Source organism: Oratosquilla oratoria, chromosome 12 (genome assembly GCF_046742065.1).
Source record: "Oratosquilla oratoria isolate Oo_2021 chromosome 12, ASM4674206v1, whole genome shotgun sequence".
NCBI classification, from domain to species: domain Eukaryota; kingdom Metazoa; phylum Arthropoda; class Malacostraca; order Stomatopoda; family Squillidae; genus Oratosquilla; species Oratosquilla oratoria.
This window is the reverse complement of record NC_134788.1, coordinates 30,320,768-30,348,716: the sequence shown is the minus strand read 5'-3', so window position 1 is coordinate 30,348,716 and position 27,949 is coordinate 30,320,768. Positions and strand designations below refer to the sequence as shown.

General features: G+C 35.6%; 1 protein-coding gene across 1 annotated transcript; it reads right to left on the bottom strand.

Annotated features, from left to right (window-relative positions):
* On the bottom strand, positions 1-27,238 carry LOC143030307 (uncharacterized). Its single transcript, XM_076193460.1, has 8 exons — positions 24,373-27,238; positions 23,469-23,484; positions 18,446-18,505; positions 17,444-17,896; positions 16,612-16,694; positions 1,407-1,598; positions 1,014-1,082; positions 1-897 (listed from the first exon to the last, which is right to left on the bottom strand). The coding sequence occupies exons 1-8, from the start codon at positions 25,528-25,530 to the stop codon at positions 4-6; spliced, it is 2,925 nt and encodes a 974-aa protein (XP_076049575.1). The 5' UTR covers positions 25,531-27,238; the 3' UTR covers positions 1-3.
* Positions 27,239-27,949: the final 711 nt, after the last annotated feature.

The window sequence follows — 27,949 nt, the reverse complement described above, 5'->3', positions numbered from 1 at the left end:
CTCTCAAGTGTGGGTCCTCATATGTTTTTTGAGATGACCCTTTCCTGAGAAAGCAGAATCACAAATATCACATTGGAAAGGCTTCTCTTTTGTGTGGATTCTCATATGATTTTTGAGACTACTCTTTTGTGCAAAAGCAGAATTGCAAAGGTCACACTGGAAAGGCTTCTCTCCTGTGTGGGTCCTCATATGCTGTGTGAGAGAAGCCTTTTGTGAGAAAGCAGAATCACAAAGGTCACACTGGAAAGGCTTCTCTCCTGTGTGGATCATCATGTGATTCTTGAGGATATACTTCTGTAAGAAAACTTTATCACACAGGCAACACTGGAATGGCTTTTCTGCTCTGTGGTTTCTTATATGCCTTATGAGATTACTCTTAACTGTGAAAGTGGAATCACATAGATCACACTGGAAAGGCTTCTCTCCTGTGTGGGTCCTCATATGCGATGTGAGAGAAGCCTTTTGTGTGAAAGTAGAATCACAAAAGTCACACTGGAAAGGCTTCTCTCCTGTGTGGGTCCTCATATGCGTCGTGAGAGAACACTTATGTGAGAAAGCAGAATCACAAAGGTCACACTGGAAAGGCTTCTCTCCTGTGTGGGCTCTTATATGTTTTCTGAGATTACTCTTTTCTGAGAAAGCAGAATCACAAAGATCACACTGGAAAGGCTTCTCTCCTGAGTGGGTTTTCATATGACTTGTGAGACAGGGCTTTTTTGAAAAAGCAGAATCACACAGGTCACACCGGAAAGGCTTCTCTCCTGTGTGGGTCCTCATATGCTGTGCGAGAGAACCCTTTTGTGAGAAAGCAGAACCACATAGGTCACACTTGAAAGGCTTCTCTCCAGTGTGGATCATCATGTGATCTTTGAGGTGATGCTTTTGTGCCATTTGAGATCACCCTTTTGTGAGAACGTAGAGTCGTACCAATCACACTAGAAAGGCTCGTCTCCAGTATGGGTCATCATGGGATTTCTAAATGACTTGTGATGTCTGTGCCACAGATGTCACACTGGATTATCTTCATCATATGACACATATGGAGTGGATAGAACTTCCAAAGAAATGGTATTCACCTCATCCTGAAAAAAAGAATATATAATTATATGATTGACATCAAACTCTTTCAAATTGTGTAATACACTGTAGTAGGAGTGAGGATGTTTTGTATACAAACCATTTCATACTCAAGTCTCTTTGTACCTAAACAGACCCTTTGTACATTCCACCACCTAACATAAAATAGGTAGAAACATTAACAGACATGGTGCTATAATATACTACATTGTTTTTTTGTTTTGTTTTTTATTAGAAATGTGCTTAAAATCCTTTGAGAGCTGCATGCTTACTCAACCCATCACAACCAGAATGACTCAAATTTTGTTCCAGTCTTTTCATCACATCACAAGATTTGGGCAGTAGTGGGGAATGGCCCAGGTGGCCACAGCAGCAGTCATATTCAACCTAACTCCATCACATTCCACATTTGGGCTCATAAGACCTAAATCTATATGACCTTCTCTAGGAGGGTTTATTCTATTTGTCTCACTCATCTGACTCAAATAAGTGGTGCACATTGTCACATTGTTTAAGATACACTGGTAAGTGGTGTACCCATGTTTTTAATCTAAGAAATTGTAGAGGTACTGTCCATATTTTTTCTTGTCACATTTAGTAAAATACCTGGTCTAATAGAGAAATATATATATATATATATATATATATATATATATATATATATATATGATATACCTAATCAAAATCTCAATAATCATAATGTACTCAGGCAGGAACTGATATCACAGGTTGCAATTCCAGTAAATGTGGAAATTGTGAGAAGGCAATGTATAATGTCAGAACTAGTGCTTTAATATTTTCAAACCCAGTTATCTTTCAGGAAGCCTGTGACAGCTCCTTTACCAGTTGTGATGTTTATGTGATAATACTGGAGAGAGAAAAAAAAAAAAAAAAAAAAAAAAAAAAAAAAAAAAAAAAAAAAAAAAAAAAAAAAAAAAAAAAAAAAAAAAAAAAAAAAAAGGGTTCTTTGTGGTACCTTAATTTCATATTAGTATTATCTCCGTTTAGGTGTCCCTGCCTATTAACACTGATGAACGTAAAGTTGGATCTTCTGCAAGCTTTGATCTCATTTAAGCATTTCCAGCATCACTGCTTCTGAAATCTATGCATCCCATATGAACACTTTATACAAAAATATAATAATAGTACAGATAGATATTATCGTCAGCACTTATGTCCAGTACACTGATTGGACAGTACTGTAGCTCAGTGGTAACCAGCATATTATTGAATAAAGTGCTAATTTTGTGATTTACCTGCATACACACATATGTATGTACAACACGGACTGTAGGTTCGAGTCCTTGGGTGATCCACATTTTAATTTCTGTGTTGCCTCTACAGTTCTTCCAATGTTGACAGCTAAGAATTAAAGTGCATTATGGTTGATAAAATTGTATATACAGTATATATATGTAAGGTAGCCAAGTTAAAATGCATGCACCCACTTTCACCCATCTCACTCTCATCCACCACTCTCTCATCTGGGTCAGAATTAATGGAGCAAGTCACAGTATATTCACAGCAAGGCTGTTTCACTTAATCGGCAACCCTCCTTCTCTGCTGTCCCCTCATGTGAAAAAGAGAAGACAAAGAGAAATCCCTTCAGGCAGCATCAAAGTATCATTCACACACACACACACATGTCGGTCAAAGTGACAACAAAGTCTGGAACTCCAGGAAAAATTCAAGTTCCGTCGATCTCAACAATGAGGGAGCACCTTTGTTGTATTAGTGGGGAAGGAGAAAGTTCGTGGTGTAGTGGGAAGATGAAGAAAAAGGAGAAAGGAAGGGATTACTGAGGAACGTGGAAGGAAATGAGGAAGGGGACGAATGGGCCCTGGACATTAGAAGGGGGGTCAACAAATAGAGTTGCAGAACACACAGATGAGGTAGAACAGGGGAGCAGAGGTATTAAAAGCAGAAATATAGATACCAGCTCAATGGAAAGAGCTGGATTTAATGAGGGAGGAGATGACAACTTCCCCTGGGTGCTAAATCTAGAGGAGAAACTAAAAAAAAAAAAAAAAAAAAAAAAAAAAAAAAAAAAAAACTTGAATGAACCAAATGATTACCTGAAGGAAAAAGAACCAGATATAATGGAAATTATAGAGACAAAATTGAAAAGTCCACTACCACTCAACAGTGTAGGACATGGTGCATATAATTGTTGGATTAGAAAAGGAGAGGTAAAACAAGGGGTGTAGTTATGTTCCTGACTAAGGATATAAATGTGAGGAATGTCACATATGGAAAGAATAGAGTAGAGATGATTATGATGGAAGTGGAAGACAGGGATAGGAAGAGCAGGAAGTTTGTATTAAATTATGTGCCTCCTAAAACGGCTTCATGGGAAGAGAGAGCACAAAAATATGTTAGAAGACACAAGGATAACACTAAATAAGATAATGGAAGATGGAGGAAGAATAGTTATAATGGGTGACTTTAATTGTAAAGAAATCTGCTGGGAAGAGATGACAGTGAAGGGTGGAGACAACCTATGGGGAAATGCACTACTTGATATGATTATAGAACATACAATGACGTAATGGATACAAAAGAATACTAGGTATAGAAATGAGGAAGAACCATTGAGACTGGGTCTAATAATCACATCAGAACATGAAATAGTGGACAAGATTGAATATAAGACACCAATAAATAAATGACAACATATTGGTTGAACTGGAACTAAATGAGGAAAAATACATAGAAAACAATGAACAATATAGTAAGGGAAGATTGATATATGGAAAAACAAATTTTGATAAAATAAGAGAATTCTTTCAAAAAGCAGACTGGGAAATGATACACAAGGAGGAAACAACAGTAGAAGAAAAATGGAATATTTTAACAAAAATTTATAAAGGAGTGGAAGAGTATGTTCCGAAACAAAAACAAGAAAAAGGATATGTAAAGTGTTGGCACAACAAAACATGTAGGGAGTTAGAAGACAAAAGGGATAAAGCTTGGATAAAATGTAAAAAAGACAAAAAACCTGAAAAATGGAAAGTATATACTAGTTATAGAAATCAATATGTACAAGTGTGCAGAGAAGAAAAGAGAAAATACAAAAAAGATGTCATAGAAAAATGTAAAGATCAACCAAAACTATTTTACATATTTGTAAACAACTGAAAAACAAACAAGAATTAGATAAACTATGACAAGGAGTTGAATACACAGAGGTAATAAAAATGGCAAAAATTATGAACAAGCATTTTAAATTGGTGTTTATGAGGAAGAACATACAACCTAGAGATATCAAGTGGGAAGAGAGAGTTCCCCCTATGAAAGAGATAGAAGCAACAAGGAATGAAATAATGAATCACTTGAGTAATCTCAATGTCAGAAAATCGCATGGACCAGATGAAATGGCAAACTGGATTTTGAGAAAATGCAGGAATGAGCTAACAGACAAAATACATATTCTAATGAGCAGTTCATTGAAAGAAGGAAAAGTTCCAGAAGGTTGGAAAAGAGTAAATATAGTACCAATATATAAAGGGGGAAACAAAGAAGACTCTACGAACTATAGACTGGTCTCTCTTACGAGTACGATAGCTAAAATTTGTGAATTATAAAAATTAGACGGGTAAGGCATTTGGAAAAAAACAACGTACTAAATCCAAGACAATTTGGATTTAGACAAGGATCATGCATCACAAACTTAATGCATTTCTATTCAAGGCTAATAGATGTAATACAAGAAAGAGATGGATGGGCTGATTGTGCATTTCTAGACCTGAAAAAAGCTTTTGATAAGGTGGCACATAAGAAATTACTAAAGAAATTAGAAACTGCAGGAGGAATACAGGGCAAACTGCTGAAGTGGATGGAAGAATTCTTGCATGAAAGAAAAATGAGAGAAGTGATAAGTGACAAACATTCTAATTGGGATGAAGTGATTAGTGGAGTTCCACAAGGAACAGTTCTGGCCCCAATAATGTTTGCTATATATATATATATATATATATATATATATATATATATATATATATATATATATATATATATATATATATATATATGTATATATATATATATATATATATATATATATTAATGATATAGATAAAGGAATTGAAAGTTATATGAGCTTCTTTACGGAAAATGCAAAATTGTTGAAAAAAGTGAACACTGTAGAAGATAGTGAGTTGCTACAGAGTGATTTCAATAAAGTTTGGGAATGGAGTAAGTGGGAGATGGAATTCAATATTAAGAAGTGTAGTATAATGGAATTTGGAAGAAGCAAAATAAGAATAGTGGGATCATATAAATTAGGAGAGGAGGAAATTAAAAAAGTGGAAAATGAGAAGGACCTGGGAGTCATCGTTATGAATAATATGTCCCCTGAGAAACATATAAACAAAATTTTTGGAGAAACTTATAATTCAATAAGAACAATCAAAGTTACATTACGAAATTGGCACCAACACTCTCAGAACTATCATATGAAAAGAGACTAGCAAAACTTGAGCTACAGACATTAGAGCAAAGAAGAGAGAGGAGACTTGATAACTATTTATAGAATCTTGAAAGGCATAGAAACTATTGATAGGATCTAATAAAATGGGATAGTAGAGATACAAGAGGACATGGAAAGAAAATCAAGAAAGACAGTTATTGAAGAGACTTAAAAAAGAATAGCTTTCCCCACAGAGTAATAGACATTTAGAACAAGTTAGATAAGAATGTGGTGTGTGCAAAAACGATACACGTATTTCAAAAAACAGTCTAGTTTAAACGAGATATAAAGACAGGACACCATGAGCATGGCTCCCCTTCCCATAAAATACAACTAGGTAAATACACACACACACACAGTGAGTGCCAAAATTATACATGATTTTAAAAATAAACTGGACGCGGACAGATACAAAAACAGGTCACTATGAGCATAGCTCTCGTCCCGTAAACTACAACTAGGTAGGTAAATACACACACACACACATACATATATATATATACATATATATATATATAGTGTGTGTGTGTGTGTATTTACCTAGTTGTATTATATGGGAAGGGAGCTATGCTCTTGGTGACCTGTCTTTGTATCTTTCAGCATCAAGTTTATTCTTAAAATCATGAATGGTAATTGCACACACTGTTTTTTTTTTTATCTAAGTTATTCCATATATCCAGCATTCGGTGTGGGAAGCTATTCCTTTTCCTATCTCTTCTATAGTTGTCCTTTTTTTGGGTTTCTTTTCATGACCTCTTGTTTTTCCATTGTCATTTTTTAGTATATCTTTTCTGTCAAGGATTTCCATTCCTTTCATGATTCTGTATATAGTCAGTAGATCACCTCTTTCTCTTCTTTGCTCTAGTGTTGGTAGTTCTAGTTTTGATCATCTTTGTATGTTAATTTGGAAAGAGCTGGTGCCAACTTTGTTGTTGCTCTCTGTATTCTATCTAGTTTCCCTATATTCTTTTTAGTACTGGGTGTCCATAGTGTCACTGCATATTCCAGTTTTGGTCTAATCAATGTGACTAATATTATTTTTATTTCTTCATCCAAGTATTCAAATGCCACTTTCATTGACCTTAGTAGGTTGTATGTTTCACCTACTATTTTGTTTACATGTCTGTCCTGTGTCATGTCATTCCTAATTATCACTCCAAGGTCCCTTTCTGAATGCACTTTTTTTTTCATTCCATTTTCACCAATTTTGTAATTTTTTGAAATTCTGTTTTTGCTATTACTGAACTCCATTAGGCTACACTTCTTGATATTAAAGTTCACCTCCCACTGAATGGGTCCCAGTGAATACATTTTTATCAACCACAATGCACTTTAATTCTAAGCCATCAACATCGGAAGATCTGTGGAGGCTAACATGCAGAAATTGAAACGTGGTATGGCCAAGGACTTGAACCCAGCTAGCCCATAACAAGTGCTGTAGTGACTTACTGATTGTTCCATCAAGAGAGGCTGTACCACATTTCAATTTCTGCATGTTAGCCTCCATGGATCTTCCGATGTTGATGGCTTAGAATTAAAGTGCATTGTGGTTGATAATATATAGGTGTATATATATATATATATATATATATATATATATATATATATATATATATATATATATTTAGAAATTGTTTTAGACAAATGAGAGTGATAGGTGGGGAAGGGTAAATGAAGATGGGCTTTTAGAATACGTCCTAACGTTTTGGTCACTATGACCTTCTTCAGAGGACTCGCTGTTACATCGTGATCACAAATTTTATATTTGCAGTGGGAGGAACTCGCCAAGCTTCGTGTGGAAAAGACCTGACACTCGAAGCTTGGCGAGTTCCTCCCACTGCAAGTATAAAATTTGTGATCACGATGTAACATGGCGAGTCCTCTGAAGAAGGTCATAGTGACCGAAATGTTAGGACGTATTCTAAAAGCCCATCTTCATTTACCCTTCCCCACCTATCACTCTCTCATATACATATATCTATATATATATATATATATATATATATATATATATATATATATATATATATACTTTACATATATATGTCTAGATATTTTCTTTCACATTGAACGTTTTTAGAATGTTTACAAGTTTAAAAATGCTTAAAGAGTGTGGAAGGGGAATTTTATGGATAATATTTTTGGGTATTCTCTCTATATTGCAGGTTTTCCCTTCTTGCGGCCAGTCTTAGGTTGTGAACCCCGCAATCAATGGGGTTATGCTCGCTAGTTTGAGCTTTCTAGGATCCCCTCATTACCGTAAACTTCCGTAAAACCTGGCTTCCACTAAATAGGGACTAGTTCAATAAGCTTTCTACTGTAGTACGATTTGAAAGGAGACTTGATCAATTGTGGCCAAATCAGGAGACTATACATAATTTTGTTAAATGTTCAGTTGTGTACATGGACGTAATGTAACGTTAGAAAATCAATTATTATTTTTGTAAATTATAATGTATATGTAATATGCAATTTTCTTGGAAATAAAAAACAAAAAAGTTGCTAAAACAGATTTCGTAAGTAACGAAGCCACTCCATTTTTATGATAGATGCCGACGTTGAAGAAATGAAAGGATGATAAATTCGTCTAACCTAAAGTATTTAGTAACTTGGCACCTGTAATTTAAGGTCGTCTGGATCGTCATCGTCATCACGGATGTTGGCGGCCTGTTTAATCACTCTTTCTGATTGCGGGGCATATAGGTTTTTCATAGCTTGAAGGAATGCATGGATTTCAACTCCGTAACATTCCTTCAAGACCTCACGAGGTACTGGTGGAAGTACCGAGGGTGTACACCAGGCCTCAACTGGACCGGGCAGACAACAAACACTTGACAAACGACAAGATGGCGTCACAATCCAGTGCTAGCAACTTCGGTCGTTAGTATATTTGCTTGTAGCAAGATCTTTTGTATTTTTATTTCCGCCAAGAAAATCGCATATTATGTCCATATATTATAATTTACAAAATTTATATTTAATTTTCTAATGCTATATCACGCCCATGTACACAACTGAATAAATACCATAATTTTGAGTTAAGTCTAGCAGACACACCTAGTTGAGGTCAATTGAGGAAGGACACAGTGCACAAATCAGAGGCCAGACCTACCCAAACTGCAAGTGATCCGGATACATTGGACCTGCATCCATTATCTATGTAAGATTACATAGGGGAAGGTATAACTTCTCATACTATCATTCCATGACTTGTAATTAATACAACATGGACTTATGTAATGAATATCAAGAAAGTTTCATTTGCAAAAATGTCATCATCAGTGCTCAGTAAATTCTTTATTTTTGTATTGGGGATAAATTCTTTATTTTTGTATTGGGGAAGACTAGAACAATGAAAGCACACAGGATACAGTGTAACACACATTGATAAATATAGACGTACTTCCCAGTCTCTTGTTTTTTTTCCTCTCTTTACATCGCTACCAATGTTAATATTAATTTGTGATACTTATATATGGGACTCAAAATACTTATTGATAACTAGCAAACAATAGTTACGAAATGTAGCTGCGAGACCCGATTTGATTTAACCTAACCTAATCTAACCCCTTGGTAAACATACATATGTTCACATATATATTTTTTTTAATACCTACTGGCATTGCTATTACTTTGCAGTACTTATATATGGAGTTCGAAATACAATGATAAGAGCTTGCCGATGACACAAGTATTTGCTGACGCGAGAATGGTAAACATTGATAAATACCACCCCATTTACCCCTGCTCTGAATGCCAAATACAATGCAAAACGAGAACTGACGTGTAGCAAGTGCCAAATTCGAACACACAATTAATCACTAAGCTACCTTACCACTATATGATTGCACTTACGAATTCAAGAACAAAGTATAGCCTACTTGTTGGGCCTGTACAAAGCACAGCCACGATTAGAAGGTCTACAAATAGTTGAAAGAGGATCGCTCCAGGTTTAGCGTATTATGGTGTCATATGTAAACACACTGACGTATGGGCGTAGGTTTAGGTTTTCAATTTTCCCGTTTCTACTTTCAATTCTACATACTAGATATAAAAAATTTATACTGGATATTTTATCATTTATATTTGATATATATATTTTTCTATTTATATTCTATTTTTCTATATATATTTTTCATATTATATATATATTTCTATCATATATCTATACATGCGATTTACCTTATATAATTATTGTATATTTAAATCGGTCTCAGATAATGAATTTGTGTTATGAATCTGGTGAATGTGGTGTGGGCAGGAAATAGGGCTGTGCAGTTGGCACCCCTGGCACGGGGTCGACGGTCACTGTGCAGAAGGGGGGGGGCGAATGGGCGTTGGTTCATGCGTATGGGCAATTCGTATGTGGAGCCAACGAGGGAGAGAGAGGTAGAGAACGAGTGAGGAAAGTGTAGTGGAAGAAAAATGTAGAGAATAAGCAGCTGAGGTAGGATTGATAGGCGATGCGAAGGGAAGAGAAACTTGCTAGTTAGAAGAAATCTTCGTCATCAATGAACAAGAATAAGCAGGAAAGAACGCGGGTGAGGTGATAGGTTGACCCTGTTGTGGGTTTGGTTCGGTATGGACAAGCCAGGGAGAATGAGACTCACAATAACACTAAAACTAAGGTTAATATGCTCGGAGGGAACGGACGTAGTCTCGTTGGGAGAGGGTCCGGATGATCAAGCGTCGACGTGGCTGGGGGCAAGGAGCCACACACAGGAGGGAATGAGACGACTTGCTGGCTGGAGCGAACTGGTCCCGAGGCAGCTTGCTGGGAGAGAACTGTTCCCAAGGCCTCTTGCTGGAGAGGACTGCTGCTTGGAGTTGAGCCCGGGAGAGAAGTAGGTAGGGAACTCGGTAGAGAAGTCGAGAGAGATCTTTGTTATTCAATTTCATGTTTTATCTTTTTGATCTATTAATGTATTTCTTCGTTATTTTTTTTTATCTACAAGTCTCTGCCCATGACGTCACGGCGCATGCGCAAAAGACAACAAACCCGAAGACGACAAACGATTAATTCTTTCAGTTCTTTTAATTCTTTCTCCTTTCTCTCTTTCCTTTGTTATTTAATTTTCTGTTGTATATTTTTGATCTATTAATGTATTTCTTCCTTATCTATTTTTTATCTACCGGTCTCTGCTCATGACGTCATGGCGCATTTGCAAAAGACAAGCTCGACGACGACCAACGATTAACCTAAAATTCAAAATTAATTCTTTCTCCTTTCTAACTTTTCTTTGTTATTCAATTTTGTGTTTTATCTTTTTTTATCAATTAATGTATTACTTTATAAAAAAATTTATCTACTAGTCTCTGCTCATGACGTCACGACGCATGTGCAAAAGACAACAAACGATTAATTCTTTCAAAATCAATTTTTTCTCCTTTCTCTCTTTCCTTTGTTATTTCATTTCGTGTTTTATATATTTTTATCTATTAATATATTTCTTTATTATTTATTTTTTTATCTACCAGTCTCTGCTCATGACGTCACGACGCATGTGCAAAAGACAACAAACCTGACCACGACCAACGATTAACCTATAATTCAAAATTAATTCTTTCTCCTTCCTCGCTTTTCTTTGGTATTTAATTTTATGTTTTATCTTTTTGATCTATTAATGTATTTCTTTATTATTATTTTATCTACCAGTCTCTGCCCATGACGTCATGACGCATGCGCAAAAGACAACAAACCTGAAGACGACCAACAATTAATTCTTTCAAAATTAATTCTTTCTCCTTTCTCTCTTTCCATTGTTATTTAATTTTTTGTTTTTATATTTTTTATCTATTAATGTATTTCTTTATTATCTTTTTTTTATCTACCAGTCTCTGCCCATGGCGTCACGACGCATGTGCAAAAGAGAACAAATCCGAAGACAACTAACGATTAATTCTTTCAAAATAAAATTTTTCTCCTTTCTCTCTTTCCTTTGTTATTTAATTTTGTGTTTTGTCTTTTTTATCTATTAATGTATTTTTTTTATTATTTATTTTCTTTATCTACCAGTCTCTGTCACGACGCATGCGCAAAAGACAACAAACCCGACGACGACCAACGATTAACTTAGAAATTCAAAATTAAATCTTTCTCCTTTCTCTCTTTTCTTTGTTGTTTAATTTTTTGTTTTATCTTTTTGTTCTATTAATGTATTTCTTTATTATTTTTTTATCTACCAGTCTCTGGCCATGACGTCACGGCGCATGCGCAAAAGAGAACAAACTCGAAGACGACCAACTTAGATTTCAATGTTAATTATTTTTCCTTGTTCGGTTTTCTTTTTTATTTAATTTTGTATTCTATCTTTTTGATCTATCAATGTATTATTTATTTTTTTATCTACCAGTCTCTGCCCATGACGTCACGACGCATCCGCAAATGACAACAAACCCGAAGACGACACACGATCAATTCTTTCAAAACCAATTCTTTCTCCTTTCTCTCTTTCCTTTGTTATTTAATTTTGTATTTTATCTTTTTTATATATTAATGATTTTTATTTATAACTGATTTTTTTATCTACCAGTCTCTGCTCGTGACGTCACGGCGCAGATGCAAAAGACAACAAACTTGACAACGACCAACGATTAACCTAAAATTCAAAATTAATTCCTTCTCCTTTCTCTCTGTTCTTTTTTTTTAATTTTGTATTTTATATTTTTGATCTATTAATGTATTTTTGTATTTATTTGTTTATCTACCAGTCTCTGCCCATGACGTCACGACGCATGCGCAAAAGACAACAAACCCAAAGACGACAAACGATCAATTCTTTCAGAATTAATTCTTTCTCTCTTTCTCTCTTTCCTTTGTTATTTAATTTTATGTTTTATCTTTTGTATCTATTAATGTATTTCTTTATTATCTATTTTTTATATACCAGTCTCTGCTCATGACGTCATGGCGCATGCGCAAAAGACAACAAACTTGACGACCAACGATTAACCTAAAATACAAAATTAAATCTTTCTCCTTTCTCACTTTTTGTTGTTATCTAATTTTGTGATTTATCTATTTATCTATTATCTATTTATCTATTTATGCATTTCTTTATTATTTATTTGTTTATCTACCAGTCTCTGCCCATGACGTCATGACGCATGTGCAAAAGAGAACAAATCCGAAGACGACCAACAATTAATTCTTTCAAAATCAATTCCTTCTCCTTTCTCTCTTTCCTTTGTTATTTAATTTTGTGTTTTATCTTTTTTATCTATTAATGTATTTCTTTATTATTATTTTTTATCTACCAGTCTCTGCTCATGACGTCACGGCGCATGCGCAAAAGACAACAAACCCTACGACGACCAACGATTAACCTAAAATTCAAAATTAAATCATTCTCCTTTCTCTCTTTTCTTTGTTGTTTAATTTTTTGTTTTATCTTTTTGTTCTATTAATGTATATATTTATTATTTTTTTCTATCTACCAGTCTCTGCCCATGACGTCACGGCGCATGCGCAAAAGAGAACAACTCGAAGACGACCAACAATTAAGTTAATTCTTTTTTTCTTTCTCGGTTTTCTTTGTTATTTAATTTTGTATTTTATCTTTTTTATTTATTAATGTATTTTTACATTATTTATCTACCAGTCTCTGCCCATGACGTCACGACGCATGCGCAAAAGACAACAAACCCAAAGACGACAAACGATAAATTCTTTCAAAATCAATTATTTCTCCTTGCTCTCTTTTCTTTGTTATTTAATTTTGTGCTTTATCTTTTTTTATCTATTAATGTATTTCTTTATTATTTATTTTTTATCTACCAGTCTCTGCCCATGACGTCATGACGCATGTGCAAAAGAGAACAAATCCGAAGACGACCAACAATTAATTCTTTCAAAATCAATTCTTTCTCATTTCTCTCTTTTGTTATTTAAATTTCTGTTTTATTTTTTTTTATCTATTAATGTATTTCTTTATTATTATTTTTATCTACCAGTCTCTGCTCATGACGTCACGGCGCATGCGCAAAAGACAACAAACCCTACGACGACCAACGATTAACCTAAAATTCAAAATTAACTAATTCTCCTTTCTCTCTTTTCTTTGTTGTTTAATTTCTTTAATCTTTTTGTTCTACTATTTATCATTTGTTCTATTATTTTTTTCTATCTACCAGTCTCTGCCCATGACGTCACGGCGCATGCGCAAATGAGAACAAACTCGAAGACGACCAACAATTAACTTAAATTTGAATGTTAATTCTTTCTCCTTTCTCGGTTTTCTTTGTTATTTAATTTTGTATTTTATCTTTTTGATTTACTAATGTATTTTTGTATTTATTTTTTTACCTACCAGTCTCTGCCCATGACGTCACGACGCGTGCGCAAAAGACAACAAACCTGAAGACGACAAACGATCAATTCTTTCAGAATCAATTCTTTCTCCTTTCTCTCTTTCCTTTGTTATTTAATTTTATGTTTTATCTTTTTGATTTATTAATGTATATCTTTATTATTTATTTGTTTATCTACCAGTCTCTGCTCATGACGTCACGACGCATGTGCAAAAGAGAACAAATCCGAAGACGACAAACGATCAATTCTTTCAAAATTAATTCTTTCTCCTTTCTCTCTTTCTTTTGTTATTTAATTTCGTGTTTTATCTTTTTTATCTATTAATGTATTTCTTTATCATTTTTTTATCTACCAGTCTCTGCTTATGACGTCACGACGCATGCGCAAAAGACAACAAACCCGACGACGACGACCGATTAACCTAAAATTCAAAATTAAATCTTTTCCTTTCTCGCTTTTCTTTGTTGTTTAATTTTTTGTTTTATCTTTTTGGTCTATTAATGTATTTGTTTGTTATTTATTTGTTTATCTACCAGTCTCTGCCCATGACGTCACGGCGCATGCACAAAAGAGAACAAACTCGAAGACGACCAACAATTAATTTCGATTTCAATGTTAATTCTTTCTTCTTTCTCGGTTTTCTTTGTTATTCAATTTTGTATTTTATCTTTTTTATCTATTAATGTATTTATTTATTATCTATTTATTTATCTACCAGTCTCTGCTCGTGACGTCACGACCGTCGTCGTCAAGTTTGTTTACGATTAACGTCAACGATTAACGATTAACGATTAACGATTCTCCTTTGTCTCTGTTCTTTCTTTTTTAATTTTGCATTTTATCTTTTTGATCTATTAATGTATTTTTGTATTTATTTGTTTATCTACCAGTCTCTGCCCATGACGTCACGACGCATGCGCAAAAGACAGCAAACCTGAAGACGACAAACGATCAATTCTTTCAAAATTAATTCTTTCTCCTTTCTCCTTTCTCCCTTTCCATAACAAACTTGTTATGTTTTATGTTTTATATTTTTTTATCTATTAATGTATTTCTTTATTATTTTTTTATCTACCAGTCTCTGCTCATGACGTCACGGCGCATGTGCAAAAGACAACAAACCTGACCACGACCAACGATTAACCTAAAATTCAAAATTAATTCTTTCACTTTTCTCTCTGTTCTTTGTTATTTGATTTTATATTTTATCTTTTTGATCTATTAATGTATTTTTGTATTTATTTGTTTATCTACCAGTCTCTTCCCATGACGTCACGACGCATGCGCAAAAGACAACAAACCCAAAGACGACAAACGATCAATTCTTTCAAAATTAATTATTTCTCCTTTCTCTTTTTCCTTTGTCATTCAATTTTGTGTTTTATCTTTTTTATCTATTAATGTATTTCTTTAATATATATATTTTTTATATACCAGTCTCTGCTCGTGACGTCACGGCGTATGTGCAAAAGAAAACAAAATTGACCAACGATTAACCTAAAATTCAAAATTAATTCTTTCTCCTGTCTCGCTTTTCTCTGTTATTTAATTTTGTGATTTATCTTTTTGATCTATTAATGCATTTCTTTATTATTTATTTGTTTATCTACCAGTCTCTGCCCATGACGTCATGACGCATGTGCAAAAGAGAACAAATCCGAAGTCGACCAATAATTAATTCTTTCAAAATCAATTCCTTCTCCTTTCTCTCTTTCCTTTGTTATTTAATTTCGTGTTTTATCTTTTTTATCTATTAATATATTTCTTTATTATTTATTTTTTTATCTACCAGTCTCTGCTCATGACATCACGGCGCATGCGCAAAAGACAACAAACCCTACGACGACCAACGATTAACCTAAGATTCAAAATTAAATCTTTCTCTTTTCTCTCTTTTCTTCTTTGTTTAATTTTTTCTTTCATCTTTTTGTTCTATTAATGTATATCTTTATTTTTTTTTATCTACCAGTCTCTGCCCATGACGTCACGACGCATGCGGAAAAGAGAACAAACTCGAAGACGACCAACGATTAATTTAAATTTGAATGTTAATTCTTTCTTCTTTTTCGGTTTTCTTTGTTGTTTAATTTTGTATTTCATCTTTTTTATTTACTAATGCATTTTTGTATTATCTATTTTTTATCTACCAATCTCTGCCCATGACGTCACGACGCATGCGCAAAAGACGACAAAGACGACAAACGATCAATTCTTTCAAAATTAATTCTTTCTCCTTCCTTTGTTATTTAATTTTACGTTTTATCTTTTTGATCTAATAATATATTTCTTCGTTATTTATTTGTTTATCTACCAGTCTCTGCCCATGACGTCACGACGCATGCTCAAAAGACAACAAACCCGAATTCTTTCTACTTCTTTTCTTTCCCTCTTTTGATGTTATTTATTTTTGCTGGCAGTCGTTTGTATTAGACTTTGCAAAAGGCTTTGGCAAAGTCTAAAGATATGGCGTTTACTTGTCTAATTTTGGGGTTGTTAATTGGAATATGTGATGTGTTGCCTCTAGTAATCGTGTTTCGCATGAGCGTTTAGGCCCAAAGCCGTTCTGATTTTCAGTCCGTACTTTTTGCCTATCAAAGTGGTCCATTATATGTCGTCTATGGATAACATGTTTTCAAATTTTGCCGGGGGCTGAGATAGGCCTCTTTAATTGGATAGGAGGGTTCTGTCACGTTAATTTGCCAAGGGCCAGTCACGGTGAAAGAGATCCGCTTTGAATTGTCTGTGAAACTATAACCTGCAGGACGGGAGCCAACACACCAGCATTGGGCTTTAGTATCCTGCAGAGTATACTGTCGGGGCCAGTAGCTTTAGTCGCGTCTACATCAGGTAGTATATATTTTTTTAATCTATTTATTCATTGTGTGTTTATAACTAGGGGAGGGAGGCATTGTTGAGTGCGGTGACAGCGGTATGCCCGGTTGGTCTACATGTTCTTTTGTAAAGACGGACAGAATTTGAGTGGTCAGTGCATTTTTTTTTTTTTTTTATGTAGTATCTGCGATATGTATTTCATGTGATTCATTGTGATATGTAATAAAGTGGTCTTAATTATATGGCCTAACATATAAAATTGTCATATTTTGCCTTAATTATATGACATAATATATATATATATATGAAAATGCGGGTAAAATGTATACCAAATAAAATTACTTATTAGAAATTGCAGTCCTGCAGTTTTGTGGACCAGTTGTCCGTGGACGAGTTGTCCGTTCACGGGATCCGGAGTTTATCATAGGGACAATCGAGCCATGGTTCAAACCAGACATTAAAGAGAGCGAAATCTTCCCAGCTCAGATGCGAGGTTGTCCTCCTCGGAGATTGGGGCTGACGCTGCCACGGAGGAGCTCGGTCGGCAAGTGTCCTCTTTGGCTCCTTGTAGTCAACTACCAGGTTGAGGAGGCCAACCTGGGGCTCGGCCTCTTTTCTCGCCTCTTCTGACGGATGCCACGTTCATCCTGGAGGAGAGGAGAGGAGAGTGGCGGCATCCACGGTTGATGCCTCCGCCTAGAGGCTCTAGATGATTTTCCAGATCGCGGGATGGGCATGCCCGGCCAGAGACTGACTGGCAAACTTGTTGTTCCACCCCTCGCAGATGGTGCCGGGCTCATTGGCGAGGGTGGCGTGGTGCTGCTGGTTCCAGCGCTCCAAGTTGAACATGGGTCGAGTGCGACGGAGTCGAAGGGGCTCGGTGACTCCAGCTGGGGTGGCAGTGACTCGGCGCTGTTGGGGGAGCTGCCCGGAGACGCAAGTGGAGTCAAAATACTCCACTCGTTCAGCAGCTTCGTGGGACATGATGGAGCGCAGGTGATCCATCCCTACCTTGACCTCCTCAGGGGGCAGGAAAACCAGGGCATCCAGTTGGCCGCAGAAGAGGCAGAGCTTGTCATCTTCTCCGTACAAGTTCTTGAGCCGCAGGCCCTGGATCTGCCTCCAGATGGTGTGGGAGAGGTGGTAAAAACAGAACCGGACCTGGATCTGCTGCCCAAACCCCATGTATGGAGGTATTTGTGAGAATACTGATGGGATAAGTGTTTTTGGGGCTTGGTAGTGAAATTTGATTCTATTGCAGGGTTGTTTTGGTGGAGAGTGGCATGGTTGGATGAACGTTAGAAAAAAAAGGTAACTTTTTCTGTCTTGCGTTGAGGAGGATGTGTCAATGTCTCGCCTTTTCTTAATATTTCCTATTCTACTAGATGAAATGGAGTCATCAGGAGGTGGTAGTTGGAGTGTGAAAGCATCGAGGGATAGTGTTTATAGCAACTGCATAAAATAACTAATAAAACACAACAGTGGTTATTGTGGCCTTCTGTTCTCACCGTTTTAGGACACGTAGGGTAATTTACATCATTCTTTTTAGACAGGCCCCAAAAAGAAGGACAAATGAACCTCCTATTTGAGGTGGTGCTGGACGAAGACCAGAGTGCTCAAGAAGAGGACTGTCCTGCCTAACCTAGGGTGTCTGGCCGCCCCGTATTCACCCCCTTACATAATCTTCGCTGATGACGTCAACACTACGCATTTATGTGGAGGGCCATGCAGTTAGTTCTTGCGTAAATGGCTCTGACTTGGCGAACGTACTCCCCAGATGTGTGTCTCCTGCCTCCATTCCCACACCTTCACACAATCTTCACAGCATCATATGATTCTTGATATAATTATAATACAATATAACATCATTTAAATACAGTTTACATTTTCAACACAATTCAACGTACAGTTCAACACAGGGCACACTACACACTACACACACACACACATTTTTGATAATTTTTTTTACAATACTCACATAAGGGCGCGACAATGACGGACATTGATTTTACCTTATTCACACTATGGCATGACACCCTCCTTAGAAATGAAACTTTAAAGGCATTTGCAAGAATATATATATATATATATATATATATATATATATATATATATATAGACCAGAAACGTGTTTTATTTGTAATTTCAATGTTTACACAAATAAATTCCATTTACATAGGTGAAGGAAGAATCTTACTGGTCTTCAAAATTTACCCTCTGCAAAGTATATGTCCGCATCCATGTAATCATACTGACCAGTTAAGCAAGCACACACACAAGTTATCTCAATAAAGTATGGGAATGGAGTAAGAAGTAGGAGATGGAGTTCAATACTAAGAAGTGTAGTATATTGGAATTTGGAAGGAGCAAAAAAAAAAATGATAGTGGGATCATATAAATTGGGAGAAGAAATGAAAAAAAAAGTAGAAAATAAGAAGGACCTAGGAGTCGTTATTATGAATAATATGTCACCTGAGAAACATATAAACAAGATTTTTGGAGAAACTTATAATTTAATAAGAACAATCAAAGTGGCATTTACATACCTGGATGAAGAAATGGTGAAGAAAATACTAATCACTTTGATAAGACCAAGATTGGAATATGCAGCAACGATGTGGTCACCAAGTACAAAATAATGTATAACAAAACTTGAAAGAATACAAAGAGCAATTACAAAATTGGCACCAACACTCTCAAAACTATCATATGAAGAGAGACTAGCAAAACTTGAGCTACAGACATTAGAGCAAAGAGGAGAGAGAGGAGATTTGATAACTATTTATATAATCACGAAAGGCATAGAAACTATTGATAGAGAGGATCTAATAAAATGGAATGACAGAAATACAAGAGGGCACAGAAAGAAAATCAAGACAGTTATAGAAGAGATCTAATATAGAACAGCTTTCCCTACAGAGTAATAGACATTTGGTACAAGTTAGATGAGAAAGTGGTGTGTGCAAAAACAATACATGAATATAAAAGCAGTTTAGATAAAATGAGATATGAAGACGGGACATCACGAGCATAGCTCCCCTTCCCGTAAAATACAACTAGGTAAATACACAACAAAAGTTGTAGGGAGTTATAAGACAAAAGAGATAAAGCTTGGACAAAATAGAAAAAAGACAAAAGACCTGAAAAAATGGAAAATATATACTAGTTATAGAAATGAATATGTACAAATGTGCAGAGAAGAAAAAAGAAAATATGAAAAAGATGTCAACCAAAACTATTTTACAGATTTGTAAACAACAAACTGAAAAACAAACAAGATTTAGAGAAAGTAAGACAAGAAGGAGTTGAAACCAGAGGAAATAGAAATGGCAGAAATTATGAACAAGCATTTCAAATCAGTGTTTACAAGGGAGAACATACAACCTAGTGATATCGAATGGGAGGAGAAAGTCCCCCCTATGAATGAGATAGAAGTAACAAGGAATGAAATAATGAAACACTTGAGTAATCTTGATGTCAGAAAATTGCATGAACCAGATGAAATAGCAAACTGGATTTTGAGAGAATGCAGGAATGAACTGGCAGACAAAGTACATAGCCTAATAAATAGTTCATTGAAAGAAGGAAAAGTCCCAAAAGATTGGAGAAGAGTAAATATAGTACCTATATATAAAGGGGGAAACAAAGAAGGCCCTACAAACTATAGACCAGTCTCTCTAATAAGCACGATAGCAAAAATTTGTTAAAGAATTATCAAAAGTAGATGGATAAGGCATTTAGAAAAAAACAACGTACTAAATCCAAGGCAATTTGGATTCAGACAAGGACGATCATGCGTCACAAGCTTAATATGTTTCTATTCAAGGCTAATAGATATAGTACAAGAAAGAGATGGATGGGCTGATTGTGCATTTACCTGAAAAAAGCTTTTGACAAAGTACCACATAAGAAGTTGCTTAAGAAATTAGAAACTGAAGGAGGAATACAGGGCAAACTGCTTAAATGGATGGAAGACTTTTTGCAAGAAAGAAAAATGAGAGTAGTGATAAGAGACAAACACTCAAATTGGGATGAAGTAATAAGTGGTGTTCCACAAGGAACAGTTCTGGCCCCAATAATGTTTGCTATATATATTAATGATATGGATGAAGGAATTGAAAGTTATATGAGCTTCTTTGCTGATGATGCAAAACTGTTGAAAAAAGTGAACACTAAAGAAGATTGTGAGTCACTACAGAGTGACCTCAATAAAGTATGGGAATGGAGTAGGAAGTGGGAGATGGAGTTCAATACTGTACTAAGAAGTGTAGTATAATAGAATTTGGAAGAAGAAAAAAAAGAATAGTAGGATCATATAAATTGGAAGAAGAAATAAAAAAAGTAGAAAATGAGAAGGACCTGGAAGTCATTATTATGAATAATATGTCACCTGAGAAACATATAAACAAGATTTTTGGAGAAATTTATAATTTAATAAGAACAATCAAAGTGGCATTTACATACCTGGATGAAGAAATGGTGAAGAAAATACTAATCACTTTGATAAGACCAAAGTTGGAATATGCAGCAACGATGTGGTCACCAAGTACAAAAAAAAAAAAAAATTATAAAAAAAAATTGAAAGAATACAAAGAGCAATTACAAAATTGGCACCAACACTCTCAAAACTATCATATGAAGAGAGAATAGCAAAACTTGAGCTACAGACATTAGAGCAAAGATGAGAGAGAGGAGATTTGATAACTATTTATATAATCACGAAAGGCATAGAAACTATTGATAGAGAGGATCTAATAAAATGGGATGACAGAAATACAAGAGGGCACAGAAAGAAAATCAAGAAAGACAGTTATAGGAGAGATCTGAAAAAGAACAGTTTTCCCCACATTTGGTACAAGTTAGATGAGAAAATGGTGTGTGCAAAAACAATACATGAATTTAAAAACAGTCTAGATAAAATGAGATATGAAGATGGGACACCACGAGCATAGCTCCCCTTCCCATAAAATACAACTAGGTACAACTAGGTAAATACACACAAACACACACACAAATAGTTTAGATAAAATGAGATATGAAGACGGGACACCACGAGCATAAATCCCCTTCCCATAAAATACAACTAGGTAAATACACACACACACACACACATATATATATATAAAGTCTAGATTGTTACCTTCAAGAAAAAATAATGCCAGCATTTGTTGGTTTGTCTGTTAGCAACTTTACACAGATTTCAATTAAATTCTGTGGAAAGGCGAATCTTAGGCCAACAAGATATTTTGAGGTAGATCAAGATGTGTTTGCTTATATATATATATATATATATATATATAACATCTTTTCAACCACAATTCACTTTTAATTATATGCAATCGTGGTTGACCCGAGGATTCAAACTCAGCTCGGATGTGAAAAAGTGTCAGTGACTTAACCCATTATGCTATGAAGAGATAGCATAATGGGTCAAGTCATTGACACTTTGTCACGTCCGAGTTGAGTTGTTCGAGTCCTCGGCTCGACCACGTTTCAATTTCCATTATATGCTTCCTTCGAGCTTCTTAGTCTCGACTGCGATGTCATGGAATTAAAAGTAAATTATAGTTGAAAAGACGTTAATCTTTTCACTGGAAACCGTCAAGTGTATATATATATATATATACATATATAATATTACTTATTATTGAGACCCTGGAGTTTATAGATTGCATACAATTTCATAGATTGTATGAAAGGTGGCCCCTGCTATCATGCGGGCAAAAATATCTATTTATGACCCTGATGTTGGTGGAGGCATGCACTCCCCGAGTGCCATCTAGTTTAATACTTTATTAGATTTTTGAAATACCTTGTATATTTGGTTTCCCATAAATAAAACAAATCATTAGTATATATTTTAATTCGATTGTTTCTTAGTTTGCACCAATTTTGTATTTCTAGTCCTATGTGTGACAACAGTGATAAAGTAGTACAAAAAAAAAAAGATAAACACTAATAACTAATTACCTTCATTTAAATTTTCTAACTTTGCAAACAACTCTAAATATACATATGCCCTTTACTAATTCTCAACTTGTTTAGTTCTAGCCTCTCCTTATTTCTTGTGGTATTCACCCTCTTACACACAATTTGACTGAATGTCCATATATCTAGTAACTTCTCATTCTCATGGTTTCTGTTTGTTTTTTATTTGATTTATTGAACTAAAACACTGGTGGTGGTATGCACTCCCTAAATGCCACCTAGTTACTACTGTATTTTATTATGTATTTGAAACATCTTGTATATTTGGTTTCCCATAAATAAAACAAATCATTAGGCATATATTTTAAATCTATTCTTATTAATTTTTCACCAATTTTGTATTTCAAGAGTCCTTTGGGTAACAATGACAGAGCTGACACAATAATAATTTTGTAAATAATTACTCTATACATACATGTCCTTTACTGATTCTCCATTTGTTTAGTTCTAGCCTCTAACTCCTTATTTCTTCTCTCTTCTGTCTTTGGTATTCACTTATTTGACTGAATTTCCATATGATTAGTAGCTTTTCACTCTCATAAGCATATCTAAATGACATTCACCTAAATGGTTTCCGAGTTTGTTTTTGATTTGATTCATTTGACTAAGACCTTGTTCATAGGAGAGGCTGCAATGGATGCAAGGAAGCTTCCTCCAATGTACATCAACTTTAACTTTGCCATAACACAAAACTGTTCTTTCTAAAGAGCAAATACCACCACTTGTGTAAAATTTTATATGATTTATATTTACTTCTTACTTGCACAGAAAATTTCAAATGATTAAACTCACCATTTATTTGTGGTATCTGCCAGAAAATCATGATACCCAAGACAAAGGGCATTACCATGTTCACTACCAAATGAGAAATCGCAATGTGAAATAGGGAAGATATCAACTACTGACCATTCCTGTACATCATCCTCAGGGAATCTGTCATGTAAATAGGCCTGGTCTGCAAATTCTTTACTATATACCAAAGGCGGGTGTCACCTTGTTCTATTTTTCTTTGTTTCCCTTTCAAGCACCATCAAGCAGAACATCAGGATGGGCCTATCCAGTGGCTTCCTGTTCCTAAATAAAAAAAATTACCTCCCAATTTTTGCTTTGATTGTTTCAGTGTCGCACTTCCAAAGACCTTTTAGTGGACTTTTTTTTTTTATCAGTATCTTCTTTCCTCATGTAGATATTCTGGAATAGGTCTCAGTAGGGATACTCCACATATTTTCTTTTCTAAATAGAATTTGATACATTAGAAAAAAGAAAAAACTAGAATTGTATGAAGCATTCAGTTATCAGGTCATCAGGACTATTTGGTGAGCAAGCACTGCTGATGAATAACTGCTGAACACAGTACAATGTAAAATTATGAAATTGCACATTTCCATATCAACAGTCACTGACAGATTCTCAAAGTCATGTCATTCTTTTGTTTTCAATTCATTATCATCAAATCATATGATTATTTTCTTTAATCAAAACATTTCCATTTCATCTTGAAAACCTTGTGTGTACACATTTTTTCCTATGTTGCACTAGTTGTGAAACATGTGTAAGCTCACACATGTGCAAAACTTAGAGAGAATTCTTTTCATTGCACAGGTCATGACTGGAATGAATTCTCACCGGTGTGCCTCACCATGTGACGACTGAGAGAACCCTTTCTTGAGAAAGTAGAATAGCACAGGTCACACTAGAAAGGCTTCTCTCCTGTGTGGATCCTCATGTGCTGTGTGAGAGCACCCTTTTGTAAGAAAGATTTATCGCACACGTCACACCGGAAGGGCTTCTCTCCTGAGTGGATCCTCACATGCTTTGTCAGAAAACTCTTCCGTGAGAAAGCACAATCACAAAGGTCACAATGGAAAGGCTTCTCTCCTGTGTGGGTCATCATGTGATATTTGAGGGTTTTCTTTTCTGAGAAAGCAGAATCACAAAGGTCACACTGGAAAGGCTTCTCTCCTGTGTGGGTCATCATATGCTGTGTCAGAGAACACTTTCTTGAGAAAGCAGAATCACAAAGGTCACACTGGAAAGGCTTCTCTCCCGTGTGGGTCATCATGTGCTGTGTGAGAGAATACTTTCTTGAGAAAGCACAATCACAAAGGTCACACTGGAAAGGCTTCTCTCCTGTGTGGATCATCATGTGGTTATTGAGGGTTTTCTTTCCTGAGAAGGCAGAATCACACAGGTCACACTGGAAAGGCTTCTCTCCTGTGTGGGTCCTCATATGCTGTGTGAGATGACTCTTCTGTGAGAAAGCTTTATTGCACAGGTCACACTGGAAAGGCTTCTCTCCTGTGTGGATCCTCATATGTTCTGTGAGAGAACTCTTTACTGAGAAAGCGGAATTACACAGGGAACACTGGAAAGGCTTCTCTCCTGTGTGGGTCCTCATGTGATTTTTGAGGTGATGCTTTTGTGAGAAAGCAGAGTCACAAAGGTCACACTGGAAAGGCTTCTCTCCTGTGTGAATCCTCATATGCTGTGTAAGAGCACCCTTTAGTAAGAAAGCTCTATTGCACAGGTCACACCGGAAGGGCTTCTCTCCTGAGTGGATCTTCATATGCTGTGTGAGAGAACCCTTTTGTGAGAAAGCTGAATCACAAAGGTCACACTGGAAAGGCTTCTCTCCTGTGTGGGTTCTCATATGCCGTGTGAGAGCATCTTTTTGTGAAAAAGCAGAATCACAAAGATTACACTGGAAAGGCTTCACTCCTATGTGGATCTTCATATGCTTTGTGAGAGAACTCTTTTGTGGGAAAGCAGAATCACAAAGATCACAATGGAAAGGCTTCTCTCCTGTGTGGGTCATCATGTGATATTTGAGTTTGTTTTTTTTAGAAAGCCACATCACACAGGTCGCACATGAATAGCTTCTCTCCTGTGTGGGTCATCATGTGATATTTGAGGAGATTCTTTCCTGAGAAAGCAGAATCACAAAGGCCACATTGGAATGGTTTCTCTCCTGTGTGGGCCCTTGTATGCCTTATAAGATTATTCTTAACTGTGAAAGCAGAATCACAAAGGTCACACTGGAAAGGCTTCTCTTCTGTCTGGGTTCTCATATGGTTTGTGAGACTACTCTTTTGTGAAAAAGCACAATCACACAGGTCACACCAGAAAGGCTTCTCTCCTGCTTGGGTCCTCATATGTTGGGTCAGACAGTCCTTTTGTGAGAAAGCAGAATCATAGAAGTCACACTTGAAAGCTTCTCTCCTGCGTGGATCATCATGGGGTCTTTGAGGTGACTTTTGTGCCATTTGAGATCACTCTATTGTCAAAAAGTAGAATCACACAGATCACACTAGAAAGGCTCGTCTCCAGTGTGTGTCATCATGCAATATCTCAATCTTCTGATATAGCTGTGCTACAGGGGTCACACCAGATTATCTTCATTGTATGACACATATGGAACCTATAGATAGCTCTTCCAAAGCAATGCAGATAGTTATCCTCATCCTGAAAAAATGTAGTTATAAGATTAACATCAAACTCTTTGAAATTGTGTAATACATACTCAAGTCCCTTTGAACCTAAAAAGACCCCTTGTACATCCCATGACCTGACATAAAACAGGTAGAAACACTAATAGCTATGGTGCTATAATGTACTTCATTCTACTTTTTCATTAGAAATGTGTTGAAAATTGTCTATTCAATCCACAATGACTATAATGACTCAAATTTGGCTCTAGCTTTTTTTTTTTTTTTTATCATATCACAAGATTTGGAAGTGGGTAATGGCCCAGCTGGCCACCAGGAGGACCATCTTAAGAGATTGTCCTGTACTTGATGGTTGGGTGTCTGGGCTGGGATGAGTTGTGGGGGAGGTCTCAGCTCTTTTGTGAACAAACTTTCAAAATATCAGGAACCACATTTTAAAATGAATGGTCAATATGGAGACAAGGTACCCCATTTGTGACAGCCAGCAGGCGGTTACCCATGGTCCCTGGAGCCAATTACATCACAAAATATCTCTATGGATACATTTGAAAAATCCTCTGGTCCCTGATATGCTAACCAGGCCCTCAAAATGTCACTCTCTTGTCATGATAGTAATACTATATATGTGCAGGCTGGAGCTAATACAATGGTGAGTGTCCAACTGATGCTATGTGACATTTACATCTGATAATGCTGCCAAAACTGCACATGAGGCAATATATTCCCTGCACCTTGGAGATGACAACCTAATTGCTAAGATCCCTTTATCAAGCAATGTAGCTCAAAAGGGAGAATGATTATTGTCCAAACCTCTTCTGTGATGCTCAGGAACATGCTCCCAAACTTCACCACACTACTACACCTTACTAATTTACGGCACAATTATTTCAAACTTCCGTTAAATCTGGCTTCTGCTAAATAGAGACTTGTTGAATCAGGCTTCTACCGTATTACAATTCCAAGGGAGATTTGATCAATTCTGGGTGAATCAAGAGGCTAAAAATAATGTCAAGGAAAGTTTTATATTAGTTGATACACCTGACCTACCCAAGCTGGAAGTGATCTCGTCATAAGGGTATACAACCTACATCCAGTATCTATGTAAGATTATATAAGGAAAGGTATAACTTTTCAAACTATAATTCAATGACTTATCAATACATGAATTTGTATAGTGAATATCAAGAAAGTTTTTACTCACAAGAATATCATAATTAGTGCACATTGAATTCAGGGCAAACTACATAAATTCTTGATTTTCATACTGGGAAAGACAAGATGGAGCTCCATCCCCTTAGAGCAATGTATGATCAATCAAAGCACACAAAATACACATGTTCATATATATGAAGATATTTCCAAGTCTTAATTTTTTTCTAAATCACTACCAACATTAACATTAATTTTTGCAATACTTATGCATGGTATTCAAAATCCTCAATGATAAGAGTTAGCCAATTATAGAGGTAAGAATTGCAGCTGTGAGACCTGAACTGAAGTAACCTAACCCCTTGTTTTGCCAATCTCTCTCTCTCTCTCTTTTTTTTTTTTTTAATAGCCACTGATGTCACTATTATATATTTATTAGTGTATCCAGGAAGAATATTTTCATGTTGACAGACGAGATTAAATAATATTGCTGTTTCTGCATTGATTATCTTTTAGTTGATAACTTCTATTTCACTTGCTAGTTTATGGTGTTGGACTGTTAAATTAACAATGCAGAAACAGAAGTATTATTTAATATCGTCTATCAACAAGAGAATATATATATATATATATATATATGTATATATATATATAAATATATATATATATATTTATATA